This window comes from Chanodichthys erythropterus, chromosome 5 (assembly GCF_024489055.1).
Source record: "Chanodichthys erythropterus isolate Z2021 chromosome 5, ASM2448905v1, whole genome shotgun sequence".
NCBI classification, from domain to species: domain Eukaryota; kingdom Metazoa; phylum Chordata; class Actinopteri; order Cypriniformes; family Xenocyprididae; genus Chanodichthys; species Chanodichthys erythropterus.
Window position 1 is genome coordinate 8,875,722 of NC_090225.1, and position 19,956 is coordinate 8,895,677.

Genomic DNA, 19,956 nt, shown 5'->3' on the forward strand with positions numbered 1-19,956 from the left:
ATGTCCAACTCCGTTCAGCTTCCTGCTAGTGAGGTCAAAAAACGCGTTGTGATGACGGAAGAGATGTCTCGCCCATATTCTTCAATGAGCACGAGACATCACTTCCGTTGTCAGAGCGCGATCTGACCTCACTCACCGGAAGCTGAACGGAGTTGGACATAGTGGTGTATTAGAGGTAAAAAAAATATATAAATACTGTTCGGTTTCTCACACAAACCGATCGTTTCGTGTCTTAGGACATTAATGTGTCGTCATGAGCCGCAGGGTTTCATTTGGATTTGTCTAAGCAAGGTTTATGCACTCTTATAGATGAAGTTCCCATCTACTGCAATTATTTGAATGACAGAGGGCAGCGGTTGCAGTTAAAAATCATCATTTGTGATCGCCTGAAGAAAAAATGTCACCTACATCTTCGATGCACTGGGGGTAAGCAGATAAAAATCAAATTTTCATTTTTGGGTGAACTATCCCTTTAAAAATCATAATTTGTGTTCTAATGAAGAAACAAAGTCACCTACATCTTGGATGCCCTGGGGGTAAGCAGATAAACACCAAATTTTCATTTTTGGGTGAACTATACCTTTAAGGAGCAAATCAGCATCTTAGAATGATTCCTGAAGGATCATGTGACACTGAAGAATAAACGTCACGTTAAAATGTATGAACAATTAAAAGTTATTTTAAATTATGATGCTATTTCATATATTACTAATATATTATTATTATTGTTATTAATATTTAATCAAACAAAATATTTAGTGAGCATAAGAGACTTAAAAATAAACCAAAAAAGAACTGCACACTGCCATTGCTGCTCTCAGAATTTAATAAAAAGACAACGTTTCGACCAAAGAGGTCTTCGTCAGGTCAGGCAAACAGTAGATCTATCTACTGTTTGCCTGACCTGACGAAGACCTCTTTGGTCGAAACGTTGTCTTTTTATTAAATTCTGAGAGCAGCAATGGCAGTGTGCAGTTCTTTTTTGGTTTATTTTGGAGTTACTTTATGATCGAGCACCTGCCCTGAGTTTAGTTGGGATGTGCGCATTTTTTCTTTTTCCATAAGAGACTTAAAAACATTACAAAAAAAAAAAATCTTACTGGCCCAAAACTCTTGAACAGTATCTGCAGGGTTTTTATTTATTTATTTATTTATTTTTAAATTTAAGGCTTTTTAAGACCTGCACAAATAAAATTAAGTTTAAATCCAGGTTGAGGCTAATTATGTATAATATAATATAATATAATATAATATAATATAATATAATATAATATAATATAATATAATATAATATAATATAATATAATATAATATAATATAATATAATATAATATAATATAATATAATATAATATAATAAATATAATCATAAACCTCACATTTCAGACTTTGACTCATTCATTTAAAAAAAAAAATAAAAAAAAATGGTTTAAAGTTATAAATGGTTATGGGTATATTCCACCGGTTAACAACACTGCGTATGTTGCGTAAAAATATGTTTCCATTTTTGCTGTGGGCTGAATGAAAATGCAAATTCACTCTGACAGTAGGTGGCCCTTATGGAACAGCAAAAACATAGCGGTTACCCTGGTAAACCCTGTATACAAAGCAGCTGCGCTCATTAGGGTGAATTTCAAAGAAACGTTGAGTTTTCAATTGAATAATGTTATAATTCATCAACAGGACGCACATTCAATTAAATCATAGCCTTTTGAAGTTTAATAATCAAATCACATTAAGCCATATCATGATTCTTGTTTTTCTGTCCCTAAACTTGAGACCTCTTGAACTAACCTTAACCCATATTAAGTCCATTTCTCTTACCCTATATTAATCAGTGTTTTGTGGGGTATAGACACTGTAAATACATGGTAAATGCACATACTGTAAAATAAAATGCAACCATTAATATTAATAAACTGAATCTTAATGTAAGGTATCAATTATTTAGGCAAAAAGGAAACCTGAAATGCTATGGCAGCTCAACTATAAAGTATAAAAGACACTAAACAAGTTATAAATTGAACAGGGACAGGAATCATTTAATTTGCTGATTCAGGTTCAGGTATCATTATAGTTCCAGATTCAAGGAAAAAGAATCTGTGGCATATCAGTTACCACACAAAATAATTTCAATTCATCCGTCAGTAACTAAAGACAACGTAATAAAACATCTTTTCTCTTCACTGGTAGATATTCCAGAACAAGCAAGTTTTCATGATTAAAATAGCAGGGCATGGCACTAGTAACGTCAAAGACATGGGTTCGATTCCCAGGGAATGCATGACCTGATCAAATGAATTCCTTCAATGCACTGAAAGTTTCTTTGGATAAAAAAAGAAATGCATAAATGCTTCCAAATGCATAAATAAACACTGTGATTAGCCAGTATTTTTATACTCTATTTTAACTTAAACAGAACACAACTAAATAACCTAAAGAAATGGTCAGGAAGCTCAGGACTGAGCTTTCAAAAAGGCATCCATATGTTGAGGCACTGGGTGTAGTGAACGAAGGACCAGTCGGATGTTGTGTGATGGAGAGCTCTCTATTAATGCATGTTCCAGAGTGAAACAGGATGGAAAGATATATTTCATGAGCCTGAATTAAGCCTCCTCCTCTCTCTCAGACTTGACTTTTAATGGGCTCATGGGAATCCATATGTTGGTTGACTTAAGTGCTTTCCTTCAAAAGAACCGAAGCTTCCCGTTTCACCTCCTCTCCACACACACAAAAGGACCGCGGAGGGCTGCCAAGCTCCAGCATGCTCCTCTCAACGTGAGGCTTCTCTCAAAATGGGGGCGGGAGGCTAGAAAAGACCAGCTAACTCTGGCTTCCACATTCAAGTGCTCTTGTTCCTGCAGTTTCCTCAATAAGCAACCAGGTGTGTCAGCATGTGCATGTGTGGTTACGCAGACTGGCGTACATGAGGAGCAGAGGACCGATTGCAGATAAGCATGCAAAGCTCGGGTGCACCGCAATGCCTTGTGCTCATGCCAGCTAAGCTCGCGTACTTGGAGACATGTGATCATATCACATTGCTACATGGGGAGATCCTCGCTGTGATAGAGCGGGAGAGGGAGGAGAAGACATCAGAGACGTCGATAGATGAGGGAGCCAGCTGCTGGGTATTACGCAACACCGCACACTAACATGTATGCTCCCTACGCCCTCATTTCACTGTCTCTGGATATTTTCTCTCAAGTGTTGTGATAAGAGTGTGGATATAAATATAAATCTCCCTCGACCTGCTCGAACAGAGGGCGGCTCAAAAGTTGACAACGCAAAAAGCCTTTCTTGCATGCAAATGAACATTGAAATGGTAGTCTCAGCTTCAGACATCATGCCCACAGACCATTGGTTGGACATCTGATGGATAAGGCACACAAAATGGGAAACACATCGGGAGTTTCAAAGCAGTCATCTGATTGGTTGACTTTTACAGGATTTCCGGGAAATGTGTGTATCACATTATTTGACTATAAAGTGGTTGTGACACCAAACTGTTATTGTCTGACGTCGACGTTACATTTTCACGGCCCGTAACATGGTGTGGAACAAAAACTGTGATTGGTTGCTTTATGTGACGTCAAATGCCCTCTTGGGCGGTCCTTGGCCAATGAAAGCTACAATGGAGTCTAGATTTTCTGCCGCCAGTCTGAAGGTCTGGCTACGTGAGACTACTGAAATGGTGGCAAAAGACCTAATTACAGTCAAGTTTCCTCTTACCTATTCTCTTCTGGTCGGAAATGTCTGCCTCTGGCTCAAGGAAGGGTTTGAGCTCATCGTCCTCAAAGCCAGCATTGATCCAGCGTTCCTTCATGATTTGCTGAAGGAGAAAGTTCAGAAACAATCAACTCCAGCTTGAGACTCATCACAGTGGCTGACAGTCTAGGGTTGGTTGATATAGCTAGCAATTTATAACTCACTATTTTTCAACCCTTGGTATTCAGTATATCGAGATATGTATATATTTGCTCTGAAATGCATCAAATGGGTAATTATAAGAGGAATGATCATTGCAACCAAACCAATTAGATTACAAATGTTTAAAATAAAAATTTAATAAAAAAAAAAAAAAAAAAAAAATCAAATCAAATAAACAGAATAATATTTCATTATTTTCATTTACACTACTGTTCAAAACTTTGGGGTCAGTTTGTTTTTTTAATGCTTTTGAAAGTAGTCTCTAATGCTCACCAAAGCTGCATTTATTTGATAAAAATACCATAAAAACAGTAATATTGTGAAATATATATATATATTTAAAAAAAACTTTCTATTTTACTATATTTTCAATTTAAATTTACTTTAAATTTGTTCTTGTGATGGCAAAGCTGAATTTTCTTTTAAAATTATTGAAATCAATGGATTTCAAATTATTGATATTTATAATATAATTGTAAATGCCTTTACTGTGACTTTTGACCAATTTAATGCATTAAAAGTATTAATTTCTTTAAAAAAAAAACAAAAAAAAAACAATTACCTAGACCCAAAACTTTTGAACAGCAATGTATATATTTGTTCTGAAATGGCTTAAAATGGTAATTTTTATCAAAGGAACCATCAGTACAACCAAAAGTAAAAACATGGTAGCCAATTAGATTACATTTTTTAAACCAATATACAGTAAAGTAAAAATACAGTAAAAATGAAGCTAAAAAAATAAATAAATAAATGAATGAACAGAATATTTCAGCACATTACACATTATTAAACAACAATTACCAACAGATAATATCACTGAAATATTTTTGAGCAATGATACAAATTATTTAAAGTTATGAATGCATGATGGTGCTTAAAATCTATACTGGTATAGTCAATTCATTGCTCAGCCCTGTCTTCAGTACTAAACAGGCATTATGAAAAATGTCTGACACATGCTGATTAAGGATAAACAAAGGAGGTACAGCCAAACACAAAAAGGAAGGAAGACTAACCTCTAACGTTCCTCTCTTGGCTGGGTTTAGAACCAAGAACCTCTTGAGAAGATTCTCACAGTCAGTCGACATGTAAAAAGGGATCCTATATTTACCACGTAACACACGTTCACGCAGTTCCTGTGTAATAGACAGCTGTAAGTATACAGTGACAGACACAAATAGACATTGATAAAGGAAGGTTAAAACCTTGAGATTCTGTCCATCGAAGGGCAGGGAGCCGCTGACCAGCGTGTAGAGTATGACCCCCAAACTCCACACGTCCACCTCCGGCCCGTCATACTTCTTACCCTGAAAGAGCTCGGGGGCAGCATAAGGGGGGCTGCCACAGAACGTGTCCAGCTTATTTCCCACCATAAATTCATTACTGAAGCCAAAGTCAGCTATCTTTATATTCATATCAGCATCTAGCAGCAGGTTTTCAGCCTGGGGAAAAAAAAACACAGAGGGATAAGAAGAAGAAGAAAAAAAGTAGACTCCAAAAGGTTTTGAAAACCTAAAGAAAAGTGAAAATAGATTTGAGAATCATTTTCTGAAGAATTTTTAATTAAATGTCCAATGGTACACCTATACACTTTAATACAATGTCAAATTCCTTTTTTTTATTGTTTATGCACAAAAACAAGAGAACAAACAACAACTGCTTACCTTCAAGTCTCGGTGTACAATGTGTTTTTGGTGACAATACTGCACAGCTGACACAATCTGTACAAAACAATAATAAATCATATCATCTGTTTGGGAAAAAAAAAAACACTGAAAAAAAAAAAAAAATCAGGATAAAGGTCATTAAATAATTGTATATATTCGATCAGTTGTATTACCTTTTAAATGGTATTTAATAACTAATAACCTTATTACAACATTTTTGTTATGAGTTTCACAGCGCACTTACATCACGGTTTATAGCGTGCATTAACGCAAAGCATGAACTCATGAACCCCCATTTAACAACTGACAGAAGAGATGGTTTATAGATTAAAAAGTGTAAAATAATAGTATTCTTCTTACACACGCCTGTCGTTTCACTTTATAAGACACTGATTCATTATGTGAATTACCATCATGTTCATTTTCAGAGTTTTTGAATCCACCCACTAGCATTATATGGACTAACAGAGATTATTTTTCCATAAAATCTCTGTTTATGTTCCACGGAAGAAAGTCAATAATACACATCTGAGACGGCTTGAGGGTGACTTCTTTTTTTTTTAATCCCTTTAAAGGAAGTGATTCATCGGTAGATTTTATGTCATGTGGGTCAACGAATGAGTGAATGATAAATGATTCAACTTTATTACATACATTTTATTTTATTATAGACTACAGTTCAAAAGTTTGGTGTCAGTAATTTTTTTTTTTTTTTTTTTAAGAAATTAATACTTTTATTCAGAAAGGGCACATTAAATTGATCAAAATGTGACACTAAAAGAAATTTCCATTTCAAATAAATGCTGCTTATAAACTTTTTAAACGTTCTATTCATCAAATAATGCTAATAATAACTCTTCTGTATGCTAATAAATTATAATTTGTGCTAATGAGCTTTTCAAGGCCACCAGCACCAAACACCCACACAAAAATAAGTGCACAGCCTGCACTACTGGCACAGAAATGACACTCTTCATTAACACACTAACCTAGACTTACCTTTTGTACTGGCAAAACCGTAACTACTTTAGCTATTGACCACTTAATATTAATAAATTCATGTGGAAACGTTGACGTTTGCATCCAATCAGACCATAGTAACACATAGATATTTCTAAATAAACATTAGGAAAAGAACATTGGTCCAGACAATGCTCGTCATGGGTCGTCTACTCGCATTAATAGCTTTTTCCGAAATTCAATGGTTCGCATTGATTGACTCTTTTTCACAGAATTGGCCACACTCAACCATGCTGATAATGACTAACCGCACTATCCCCAGTTAACATATCACGCAACACACTGAACACGCTCTGAGTGCACATAATACGGCACAGTTGAATGTAATACATCTCTAACTACGTTAATGTCAGTTTCTTCAGTCGCTCCACATTTTAGTGCAGTGACATTATTGAGTAACCACACATTCTTGTGTCAAAGGGCTTTTGTAAGATTTAATGTAATAACAGTCACAATATGCATGTGGTTAGTGGGCTGATGAGGCTCTTTTAAACTCACACTATGCGTACCAAACATGTTGAAAGAAAACAGTAAGAGAACTGCACCTGTCTAAATTTAGCTCTGGCCTCTTTCTCTTTCATCCTCCCATGAGCCACTAGGTAGTCAAACACCTCACCTGCATGACACACAGAGCAGAGAGGTCAGAGATAAGACCAAGAGTAGACAAGAACACAAAAAGAAACCATCTCTCACACACACACACTTACCTCCGCTGGCATATTCCATCACAAGAAACAGCGTCTTCTCAGTCTCTATCACCTCAAACAGTTTGACTATAAAGAAAGATACAGGGAATTATAGAGAAGAAAGAAAATGCAGGCAAAGGAAAAAGGTTTCTTTCAGGTCAAATCAGGTCCAAATTTTGCTATCTTTAAGACTTGTTTAGAAGATCAAGATCAAACATGTATTGGGAAGTGTTTACATATTATAAAGTAAAAAAAAAAAAAAAAAGTCTTACAAAAACAATGCTAAAAAAATAAAATTAAACAGACAGATTATATTCATTTTTCATATGTTATTCAACATCATCCCTGATTTGGAGTGGAATTATCTGCGATTAAACAGTAGAAGGGAGTGTTTAGGAAACCGTTTAATTATTTTTGCAAAATGACAACCATTTAAGTATTTAACCATTTAATAACTATTGTTTTCTTATATAAAGACAAAAAGAAAAAAGAAAAAAAGTACCATAAAATTGACAATTTTGTACCATGCTTTATTTTAGTACCATCTGTTGTTGTTATTGTTAACTAAAACTATTAAATCTCTTTCATTAATGAATATAAATATTAGATGAAAAAACTTAAAAATTAGAAATGTTGCCTTGGCAGGGAACTGAAATAAAACAAGTTTAGGTTGAAGAACTAAAATTACTGAAATGAAAACTGAAATAAAAAAGCTAAAAAGAAATATATAAAAAAATAAAGCTGCAAGCAGCGATGAAAGGGCCCTCGCACCCTGGTGGCCTTAGGAAAACAGTGAATAGTGGGTGACATGCATGCAAGTGAGTAAATACAGGAGAAATATCATTTCGACGTGCCACATTTCCTGTTGCCAACAGGTGGCGCTTTGACTATAACTGAATATTGTCATGTAGATATGTTCAAGCCAGGACTATTATTATGAATCATGTGAAGTTTGGAGCAAATTGGACATTGTATGCCTGAGTTACAACAACTTCCTGTTTCGTGGCATTAATCACACACATTAGCACTTAGCCAAGTGTTGCATGATTTAACGTGGTTCTAGCATGTTTGGTACTTCATGGCATATTTAAATGTGTTTCTGGGAGTGAATTACAGTGCAAAGTAGGGTTGTGCCGATGGACGATGTCATCGTCCATCGCGATGGCTGACCGACATAACGATGGAGAGACACCATCGTGATGCCACGCCCCCGCCCTGCTCCGCCCCTTTTATTCCCCTCACGTGCAACCTATTGGAAAGCCCGGATGAGTCATTAGTTGGGAAATAAAATAACCCTTTCGCACATAAGTTTAAAATATTCTGGCTGACCCCCCAGCGTGAGTTTTTCAAGGCGACCGTTATTTAGAACGTATCACTTTATTGTTTCCATGGCGACGCGTCATTGCTTGTCATGTCACAAACACCGCAGCGCTGTATGACTGATGATCTGCTTTTATTTCAGTTTTCCTTTTTTATTCAAAATATTCACTAATTTGTTAACTATAACATGAAATATCTGATATTCCGATTGTCAATGTGAAAGTGGATGTGTTTTGCTGTTTAAACAATTTTATAATGATTGCGTTAGTTGAGCTATACACGTTATGGGCTCAACAGATTCACAACATCTTATATGTATTTAAACATCCGAAACCTAAAATAAACATTATGTGGGTGAAAACACTGCATATTTGGGATATATGAAAAGTGCTGTGCACGTCCATCTCTGGTTTAGCGCCAGCCAAAGCGCACACGCACATTTGAATTTGGCAATTGATCACTTGATGCACTGCACTGAACGTTCTAATCGTACGCGAAAAAGGACTAAATAAAGTAATAAAGTAAAATAAAGAATAATAATTATATAATAACGAAAAATTTAAATACAATCCCCCCACCCCCGAAAATATCATCGTCAATCACGATGTTTTACTGTAAACATCGTCAACTGCCAATTTATGGGACATCGCCCAACCCTAGTGCAAAGCATGCCATTTTCTTTTTTTTTTTTCAATTTAACTTCGCAAATGCCTTTAGATTAGACTGACCAAATATGATGTTAATCTGATTAAAGCGCTAGGAGTAAGTTGTTAAAGTACAACGTCTGGAAATGGCAAAAACTGCACAAATTTTGCAAAGAACATTCAAAATATCTCACTTCCTGTGGGGTTTTCAGATCTTGCACCCTGGGACTTTTTTTGTATCGGGCTGTTAAACGTGTCTACTGAATTTCATACTTGTACGTGAAATGTAGCGTGAAGGGCACTTAATTGAAATTTTATAGGTGCCGTTATCGAGCCATTTTACCACACCTAATTCTGAATCCAATAGACGATGCAAATTTTCACCACTTCTGACACATGTGCAAAGTTTCATGAGGTTTCGAGCATGTTTAAGCCCTCAAAAATGAGATTTGTTTCAGAGAAAAAGAATATTTGACTGAACAATTACAATAGGGTCCTCACACCATCGGTGCTTGGGCTCTAATAATAGAAATGGCAAATCACATAACAAAATTACTAAAACTTAAAATTGCAACTGAAAATATAAACACAAAGTAATTAAAAAAAAAAATACTATAATTCTATAATAGTATATAAATCAGGGATGGAAAACTCCGGTCCTGGAGGGCCAGTGTCCTGCAGAGTTTATCTCCATCCCAGATAAAAACTCACTTGCCTATAACTTTCTAGTAATCCTAAAGACCTTGATTAGCTGGTTCAGGTGTGTTTGATTAGGGTTGGAGCTAAACTCTGCTGGACACGGGCCCTCCAGGACCGGAGTTGTCCATCCCTGATATAAATAATAAAAAAACACTGGAATATAAAGAAGGCATATAAATAAGGTAATCATTCATTACCATTATATAAATCAAACTACTGTGATATTATCAACTGTTATCAACTCATCACAGTACAGATTCCCTAAGCCTAAGGGGACAAGGTGGTGGAAAAAAATATGGGAGATGGGATGGAAAATAGTCAATGGTTTTGCATTTTTGCATTCCCCTGCTAAATGTTTGAGTTCTCTCGCAAAAACGAGTGTCCGCAAAGTTTATCGGAGGAACGCAAAACATATGCGAGAGAATGCAAAAGCATTGCCAAATAATTTCTCGCTCATCTCATATTTTATTTCTTCACCATGTCCCTTTAGGAGCTCCGTACTGTTCCATAATACTACCACAATCATTTTTGTAAGAGAGGTTTTACTGCCCCGTCCCCGTGAGCTATATTTTCCTCTCTTTGGAAATCATTTCTTATTTATAAATACTCCTCTGCACGTTTAAAAGCAGGTTCCACTTCATCCCATTTTGTTTAACGTCTGCCTGTCGTGAAACACCATGAAGCTCTCTCATGCTGTACCACCGACAGTGTGTCTAAATATAGGCTAGTGAAACATAAAGCCCCTCTGTGTGAAGACATGACTATGTGTCTGGCTCTGCTAATCATTATGCTGTTTGCAAACAGGAACTAACAACAAATGTGGGAGAATCAATTAAACTAAATAAGAGGAACAGTATCTAAGGCGCTACTTATGGGCTGTTGCAATAATTCAAAAGGTGGTGGTGAGGGGGTGTCCGTGAGTAAAATAAAAACAAAAACACGCTTACCAATATTTGGGTGGTTTAAATTCTTCATGATTGTGACTTCTCTGGAAAGCTGTTGAAGAGAAGAACAATTAAATGTAATCAACATGTCACAATGTGTTGTTAAACAAAACATTGGTACTATCCTTCAGCATTAACATGGAACAGAAAGCAAAATACAGCTGGACTGTGTCATTGTCATAGTGAACAGAGTGCTTCCTTTTCAGTGGAAACTAGCGTTAAGTGCTATTCATTATTGATCCCTAAAAAAAAAAACAAAAAAAAAAGGTTGAATCCTCCCCTCTCAATGGAATGGAAGTGTCATGCATCTTTAATAGCGCTACAGTAGGCAGACTGTGTTCCTGAGCTGTTAGCACGTACTGCTTTCCACGTTCTGCTCTCACAAGTGTAGCTGTAGCTTCGGAGAGGGTGCGAGAGACGCGGTGTGATTTTGGACCGCAGGGAAACACTTTCGGTACAGCATAAACCCAATCCAATTCTCACCACACTACAGTCTGTGAGTTATACTGCTCATAATCGTTTATTCCCCGACATGAAACATTGAAGCCACTGCAGAACTCGTATAGAAGAACAACATGCACATTTAGATACAAAGACAGTGAGGGATTTCCTCCCTCAAGACACTGGCTTGACTGGGATTTCTTTTAACCACTAGTGAATAAAGGGGTCCTTGATTATGATTTCACCTTTTTAACTTTAGTTAGTGTGTAATGTTGCCATTTGAGCATAAACAATGCAAAGGGAGATATTTTCTTTTACAGAAATCGCTTTTTAAGGACTACAACAAACGGGTGGTAGGGACGACAACAAGCTTCTTCCAGGGTTGGTGACATCACAAAATCCGAAATCTACATAAACCCTGCCCCCGGGAACACACAACAAAGGGGGTGAGGCCATGTTGGGCTGCTTTAGAGAAGAGGAAGAATTGTTGTAGTAGAGTGTTGTTGCCATGCCGTCATTTTATGCAGGACTGATTCACAAACGCTGGATTTGCACAAAAGATTAACATGAAGGAACATGCTAGTCGATGAGTTGAACTACATAAATTTATTAGTGATTTTTTGGGGCCGATACCGATATTATCAAACAATTTTAATAGACAGAGCCGTAGTTCACTGATAAGACACGCAATATCGCGTTCAATATCGACGGCGATACATATCGATATTGAACGCGATATTGCGTGTCTTATCAGTGAACTACGGCTCTGTCTATTAAATGCCGCTTCATTTGAAAGCAGGTGATGGCGATTTAGCGGCAATCAGGGAACCGGCTTTACTGAAGAAATGCGCGTGACAAAAGCATTCGATACATCGCCCAGCCCTAGTATGTGGTATGTGAGATCACAATATAAGGAACAAGCTGATATGTATTTTTTAATGCATAAATAAATGTGAGAACTGCATTTGTACTAGAAGATGCTAATTTTGTTAATTTATAAAGTACAAACATGTATAAAATTAAACTGCATAAAATAATGAATTTTATATTCTGGCATTTTTGTGCTGTTGACCTCTGCTTCCGCATCAGCAAATGGGAATTCAAAAGAGAACCCTTTTTTTTGCAATTATTTGTTGCAATTATTTGAGAACCAGAACTGACTGAACAAGTTGAAATTTAGCTAAAGTGTGAGCCACTTTATTAATATGCCTGCAAGAAAAAAAAAGAAAAAAAGGAGAAGGTAGAATTCACTCAGCATTCCGTGATCTAATTCACTATCTCAATTACAATTAAGTACAAACTGTATTCAGTTGTGTTGTAGGCACAGTCCAGTACATTATAGTCAGACTCATTTTTATGTTGAAATAATGAATATTTCTGTGCCACCCCGGACTGGTTGCTGGCCCCTGCCTGGCCACCCCTGTGAAAAAATCCTGGCTCCGCCACCGGGCATACCGTCTCTCTATTAATTGTGAAGCTGTGGGTTGTAAATAGTTCCTTCAAAAGTAGAAAAAATAGATGCTATAACTTTCTTTTTTTTAAAGTTTCTAAGCTATTTTAGTGATAAATCACAGGACAGAGCTGACAATAAGTTTCTGCGTTCCTCTGTGTGCGCGCGATCTTCACGTTTTGCCCAGCTGTTTGTGTGAGTGTTCGTGCCACATGCAGCTGCGCGAGCACGGCATATAGATGTATGTATATATCTATGCAAGCGCGGTAGCTCGATATAATAATACACATCCGATCGTCTAATCGCTCGAATGTCCAAACCATAAAACAAATACAACTGACAAAGTTTAGTGAAGACGCAAGGCTCACCGTTCGCGCGCCATCACTATGTGTTGAACCGGTGCTCACCTCCGTGTTTTGCTTTTATGCCACTGACTGGACGGGGCGGAGTCACGTGGCTACACACGCAGTTATGTTTTTAAGGGGGAAGTATTAACAGGGTTAAAAAACCGAAATAACCGACATGGGAAAATTACGGTTAGAATTTCGGTTTCGATTACTTTGATTAATCGTCCAGCCCTAACACCGTTACTGACAATCTTCATTTTAGCTGCGTGAGATTCTCCAGTTTTGTTGTTGTTGAGCAACCGAAGCACAAGCTATTAAAGCTCTGCCCTCTTTTGGAAAGTGGGCCAGGAGCAGCAGCTCATTTGCATTTAAAGGGACACACACAAAAACGGCTTGTTTTTGCTCACACCCAAATAGGGGCAAATTTGACAGGCTATAATAAATGATCTGTGGGGTATTTTGAGCTGAAACTTTACAGACACATTCTGAGGACACCAGATATTACATCTTGTGAAAAGGGGCATTATAGATTCCATTTAATAAATTGATATCACCATAATAATTCACCACAAAAATGTCTCTGTACAATAAGCCTAAGGGTTTGGTGAAGCAGAGAGGTCTGAGATAAGAAGTTTCTCTAATGATTTATAACACTTGACTCAAATGATGCCATCCTGTTCTCTCTCTGTAGTTTGTCATTAGACAGTGGCACTGTCAAAATGTCTGAATCAATCAACTCCTTGACGAAAAGACAATCAGATCTGTTGTTTATGATAAGAACAATACAGATTAAAGAATTATGAAGAGGGAAATAAAAAGGGCAATATCTTATCAGTTACACATTTCATTTTATGTCAAAACTTTGCTTTCATATCATTGTTTACATAATTTATTCTAGGTTTAATTGAAAAATGAAAACCTAGAAAGTCAGATTTATATATTTCACATGATTGTCTCTCTTTTTCTTTTCAGATTTTCTTCAGTCTGTCTCAGATCTCACACTCTCACTCTCTTTGGTGCACCATCTTAACGCCTCTGTGATGACTAAAAAACACCAGTCCACAGCAGAACATCTCACTTCAGTTGAGGAACCAGACCTAGTGTGGAGCTCAGACGCCCACGGGCAATTATACAACCTCCAACTCACAACAACACACATGCACAATCATTAGGACACGTGTTAGAGTAACACAACCTGGAAATCCTAAAAACATTACTGCATGCACCACTGCTTCAACAGCAAAAGAAATTAAGACATTGAAACAGATGACAACAGAAATAAGGGACACACACACTTTCACGCTATTCAGAAAGTGTTATTGTTAGCTAAAACTATTAAAATTATTTTTACTAATTGAAATAAGGGTGAAATAAAAAGAAATATTACATAAAAACCTTAAATGACGATTAAGTTGACATACTAAAATTACTAAAACAAAAATTAAAATAAAAATAAAGCTAAAAAGAAATAAAATACAGTATAGATTTTTTTTTTTTTTTGCTCACATACAGTATCAACATTTTCTCAACCTACTGTAAAACTACAAATGTTGCAGCAACTACATATATTTTTTATTTGGAGTGTTTATAGTAATATAATTGTTTATGTAAAAATAACACAATTATTGATTTTTTTTGGTGTTATTTATTGTTTTTGAAGTAACTGTTGATGAAGACTGAGGATGAACTGTCCTATCAAATATCTTAGCGTCGACAACTGTGACTGTTTTTAAGCCATCGTCTGCATTTTAACTTTAATCACTGTCACTATGGTTACAGGTGTTATGTACAACTATCATGAGAACAACTAATATGACGTCATTTTCCTGCAGCTCTAGGTTCATAAGACACATAAGACACATTTTCAGTTTGGGCGATTGCTATAAAGGCAGCAAAACCAAGACCTCTTCGGATCGAGACACTACTGTATGAACAGGACAATTCAAAAGTCACACTTGTTAGTAAATACAGTTGTCAATCTCAAACACTGTGTGAAAGTAGTCATTGAGGATGAGTTTGATTTGTGAATTATAATAGGCGCAATCTGAGCAATCTGCAATCTAACTTTGTGTGAATATATATATATATATATACATACATACATACATATATATATAAATAAAAGAAGTTTCATCTGCTCACCAAGGCTACATTTATTTAATTAAAAATACAGTAAAAACAGTAATATTGTGAAATATTATTACAATTTAAAATAACTGTGTACTATTTAAATATATTTCACAAATTAATTTATTCCTGTGATGGCAAAGCTGAATTTTCAGCATCATCACTCCAGTCTTCAGTGTCACATGATCCTTCAGAAATCATTCTAATATGCTGATCTGCTGCTCAAGAAACATTTAAAGTGTACAACTGTACAAAATATTTGTGTACAATATTTTTTTTTTTTCAGGATTATTTGATGAATAGAAAGTTCAAAAGAACAGTGTTTATCTGAAATCTAATCTTTTGTAACATTATAAATGTCTTTATTTGATTGATTTAATGCATCCTTGCTGACTAAAAGTATTCATTTCTTTAATTTCTTTTCAAAAAAATACAAAAATTCTTACTGACCCCAAACTTTTGAACGGTGGTGTATAATGCTACAGAAGCTTTGTATTTCAGATAAATGCTGTTCTTTTGAACTTTCTATTCATCAAGGAATCCTGAAAAAAAAAAAAGTACACAACTGTTTTCAACATTGAAAATAATCATAAATGTTTATAGAGCAGCAAATCAGCATATTAGAATGATTTCTGAAGGATCATGTGACACTGAAGACTGGAGTAACGATGCTGAAAATTCAGCTTTGCATCACAGGAATTAATTACTTTGTCAAATATATTTAAAATAGTACACAGTTATTTTAAATTGTAATAATATTTCACAATATTACTGTTTTTTTACTGTATTTTTAATTAAATAAATGTAGCCTTGGTGAGCAGACAAAACTTCTTTTAAAAACAAGTCTTAGTGGTTCCAAACTTTTGGACTGGACTGTATAATATTTTTTTATATATATTATATATATATATATATATATATATATATATATTTATTTATTATTATATATATATATATATATATATATATAGATTATAAAGGCTGCATTAATTTGATTAAAGATCCAGTAAAAACTGTAATATTGTGAAATATTACTACAATTTAAAATAACCATTTTCTATTTGAATATATTTTAAAATTTATTTTATTCCTGTAATGGCAAAGTTAAATTTTCAGCATCACTCCAGTCTTTAGTGTAACATGATCCTTCAGAAATCATTTATTAATCATTAACATTATCATCAACGTTGAAAGCAGTTGTGCCGTTTAAAATTTTTGTGGAAACACTGGTACATTTTTAGGATTCTTTGATGAAATAGAAATTTTAAAATAACAGCATTTTTTTGAAACAGAAATAATTTGTTACATTATAAACGTCTTTATTGTCAATTTGGTCTATTTAATGTGTCCTTGCTGCATAAAAGGAATTTCTTGGTAGTGAATGAATGGTAGTGTATTTTACCTTTATTTATATATATATATATATATATATTAAAAAAAAAAAAAAAACATTTTTTTAACTGTGACAACACGCACCATAGAGGGTTAGGAAGAAGAGAAAATGAAACTGATGCTAATGATAATTAGAGAAAAAAAAAAACAGAGAAAGACCAAAAGAGACTGTCTGGTTGGTGCGGTCTCTCATTATTGCAGTGCGTGAGTCAGTCGTGTGTTGGCTGAGGACCAGCAGGCCACAGATAGAGGATATACACTGAAATCCCAATCAATGGCGCTGTGGAAAAACTAATGGTGGCTGCGGAGAGCAGCTTCCAGCTAAAATTAGAGATGTGGCCTCAGCTTGTGTATCTCTGAGCGAGCACTGATTAGCATTATCATTTGAATTCTTCTGATCATCTCATGCCCACATCTCTCTCCAGCCTTTCATTTCACATTTATCACTCATACTGTATGTACATCTTCTACTCCTCTCATTCAGACTGTCATCAGGCTGTTTGTGTCTGTGCCTGTTTTTTATCTTCCATCTCATACCATTTTGTGGTCCCTCCAGTCTGTCACTTCACTGTCGGCCCACCAAAATGTCCATCTGTCCTTCCCCCTCATATCCTCTTCCTCCTCCCTTCATCTTGGCTGTTGTGAAGACTGATTATGAACTGCAAACTGTTCACCACCATAACACTGTCCTAACCAGGCGCAATGGCATAAAGCAACAAGCAATTAAAGTTCATGTAAATCTGAGTTTTTGTTCTAATCAGATACAACCATGAAAAGCGACGAATGACGGGACATTATGTTGATTGTGTCATTGCACTGGGTAATTCCATTTATACTACTATCCCCAGAGTTTCTACTAAAGGAGCATCATTTAGGTGTGTTCACATTTACTGTTGATCTGCACATTTTTGTGAACGAAATCCAGTCATTTCAATAGGAATCCAAGCAATTAGAAATTTCACATCATGAGAGTGAAAGATTTCCCCACGCAGATTGGGTTCAGCTGGTCAGGCCAATCCACAGCACTGACTAACAGAAAGCTGCTTGGTTTGAAAGTGACTATTGTGTGAGTGGTGGTCCAAACTATTCAGTGAGTCAATAAACTGATTGAAACATCTCATGAGACTGATTCATTAGTCCTTCTGGTTTGTTAAAATATAATTATGGATCAGACCACAATGGTCGCGCTGTATGATTGTTGCTGCATGCAAACCGCAAGGGCAATCCAAAATGTATTTATTTATAGTTTTTGTTGGCAATTTTTCACAACTTATTAAAAAAAAAAAAAAAAAAAGTGGCACAATACATTAGCAATACTGAATGAATCTATAACAGTGTCACAGAGCATTTGGATTGTATCTGGGCCATAAGCAGGATATTTCACTGTCATAATTTTCTTACACACAAGAACCAATGAGGTTTTTCACCAATCAAGTATGTTCGCACTTGTGTTTACCATATTTGATGTGCTCTACGTATGTGCGTTCAATGTTTATATGTGAATATAAGTCTAAATGAAAGCTGCAGTCCAGGTTGTGCCTCAGCACAGATTAATCTAATGTTTGCTGTCAGTCACCGCACCGGTGCATACTGTACTGCTGAATCACAGATTCTATATCTTGGAAGGATGACCAAAATAAGAATTTTCACTGGAAAATGTCATCTGAACAATTAACAAATCCGGCACTTTTGTTCTGACCAACTGAGATAAAAAGCATTACAATAAATCGCGCTGCCAATGGTGATTAAATCTAACGATCGCTACATCAAACCATGCATATTATTATTGTTATACTTTGTTCTTAAATTCTTAATGTTAACAACATCAGCATTGCGTGACTATGTGTATTTAGTGTGTATTAGCGTGTATTAGCATTACCTGTAGATTTCAATTTCTGTACTGTGTAATTTCTAACATTAATTTGTCATACCATACAATCTGCCATCAAAATTATAAGTTTAATTATCCCGCTGCTGTGAGAAAAGGCTATAAATGATCCATCACCTGCAGCATCCTCACATGCCATATAGCCTACTAGCTGGGACTCCTCCTTTATGTAAACAGACGTGATGTAATGATGCGAAGACGAGCGGCTGCATGCTTGAATTTCCCCCGGAAACCTACCAATACCACTTGAATTAGAAAAAATGACTATAAGCTTACCATTGTGAATCAGGTAAGGAGATAGTTTTGAACACCGGCTAGTTACGTACTTGCTCAAAAAATTATTTTGGATAATTTTTAACCAAAAAAAAGTTATGGATTGCAGCTTTAAATCTGTTCATCATAGAACACTCACAATTATTGATTATTTGTCTAATCTTGGTAATTTGATCAATTTCAAAATTATTTGAAATAACTGCAATAATTGTGCATTTTAAAGGGTTAGTTCATCCAAAAATGAAAATTCTGTAATTTTTTAATCAGCTACATGCCGTTCCACATCTATAAGACCTTCGTTAATCTTTGGAACACAAATTAAGATGTTTTAGTTGAAATCTGATGGCTCCGTGAGGCCTCCATAGGGAGCAATGACACTTCCTCTCTCAAGATCCATAAAGGTACTAAAAAAAATATTTAAATCGGTTCATGTGAGTACAGTGGTTCAATATTAATATTACAAAGCGACAAGAATATTTTTGGAGCGCCAAAAAAAAAAGACTTATTTAGTGATGGCCGATTTCAAAACAATGCTTCAGGAAGCTTCGGAGCACAAATGAATCAGTGTATTGAATCTGCTGTTCTGAGCGCCAAAGTCACGTCATTTCAGCCGTTGGCAGTTTGACACGCGATATGAATCATGATTCGACACACCGATTCATTATGCTCCAATGCTTCCTGAAGCAGTGTTTTGAAATCGGCCATCACTAAATAAGTCGTTATTTTGTTTTTTTGGTGCTCCAAAAATATTCTCCTAGCTTTATAATATTAATATTGAACCATTGTACTCACATGAACCGATTTAAATATGTTTTTAGTACATTAATGGATCTTGAGAGAGGAAATGTCCATTGCTCCCTATGGAAGCCTCACGGAGCCATCGGATTTCAACTAAAACATCTTAATTTGTGTTCTGAAGATTAACGAAGGTCTTACGGGTGTGGAACGGCATGCGGGTGAGTAATAAATGACAGAATTTTCATTTTTGGGTGAACTAACCCTTTAAATTGCAATCACATTTTGCCAAAGAGTACTAAAAAACACTGCTGTAAAGTACATAAACTGCAAAAAATTATTTTCTTAAATTTTTTTTTTTTTATGTTTTCTGAAAAAAAAGAAGAAAAAAAAA

At 35.6% G+C, this 19,956-nt stretch overlaps 1 protein-coding gene across 3 annotated transcripts in view; it reads right to left on the reverse strand.

Moving 5' to 3' along the window:
- mark3a (MAP/microtubule affinity-regulating kinase 3a) overlaps positions 1-19,956 on the reverse strand; it is a 40,762-nt gene that overhangs the window by 14,931 nt on the left and 5,875 nt on the right. For all 3 annotated transcript variants that reach the window (XM_067385925.1, XM_067385924.1, XM_067385926.1), the window contains exons 4-10: positions 10,913-10,961; positions 7,324-7,389; positions 7,162-7,232; positions 5,594-5,650; positions 5,135-5,371; positions 4,946-5,065; positions 3,729-3,828 (exon numbers count right to left, since the gene is read on the reverse strand). In XM_067385925.1, the coding sequence (XP_067242026.1) occupies positions 3,729-3,828; positions 4,946-5,065; positions 5,135-5,371; positions 5,594-5,650; positions 7,162-7,232; positions 7,324-7,389; positions 10,913-10,961 (700 nt within the window). The remainder of the gene's footprint in view (positions 1-3,728; positions 3,829-4,945; positions 5,066-5,134; positions 5,372-5,593; positions 5,651-7,161; positions 7,233-7,323; positions 7,390-10,912; positions 10,962-19,956) is intronic.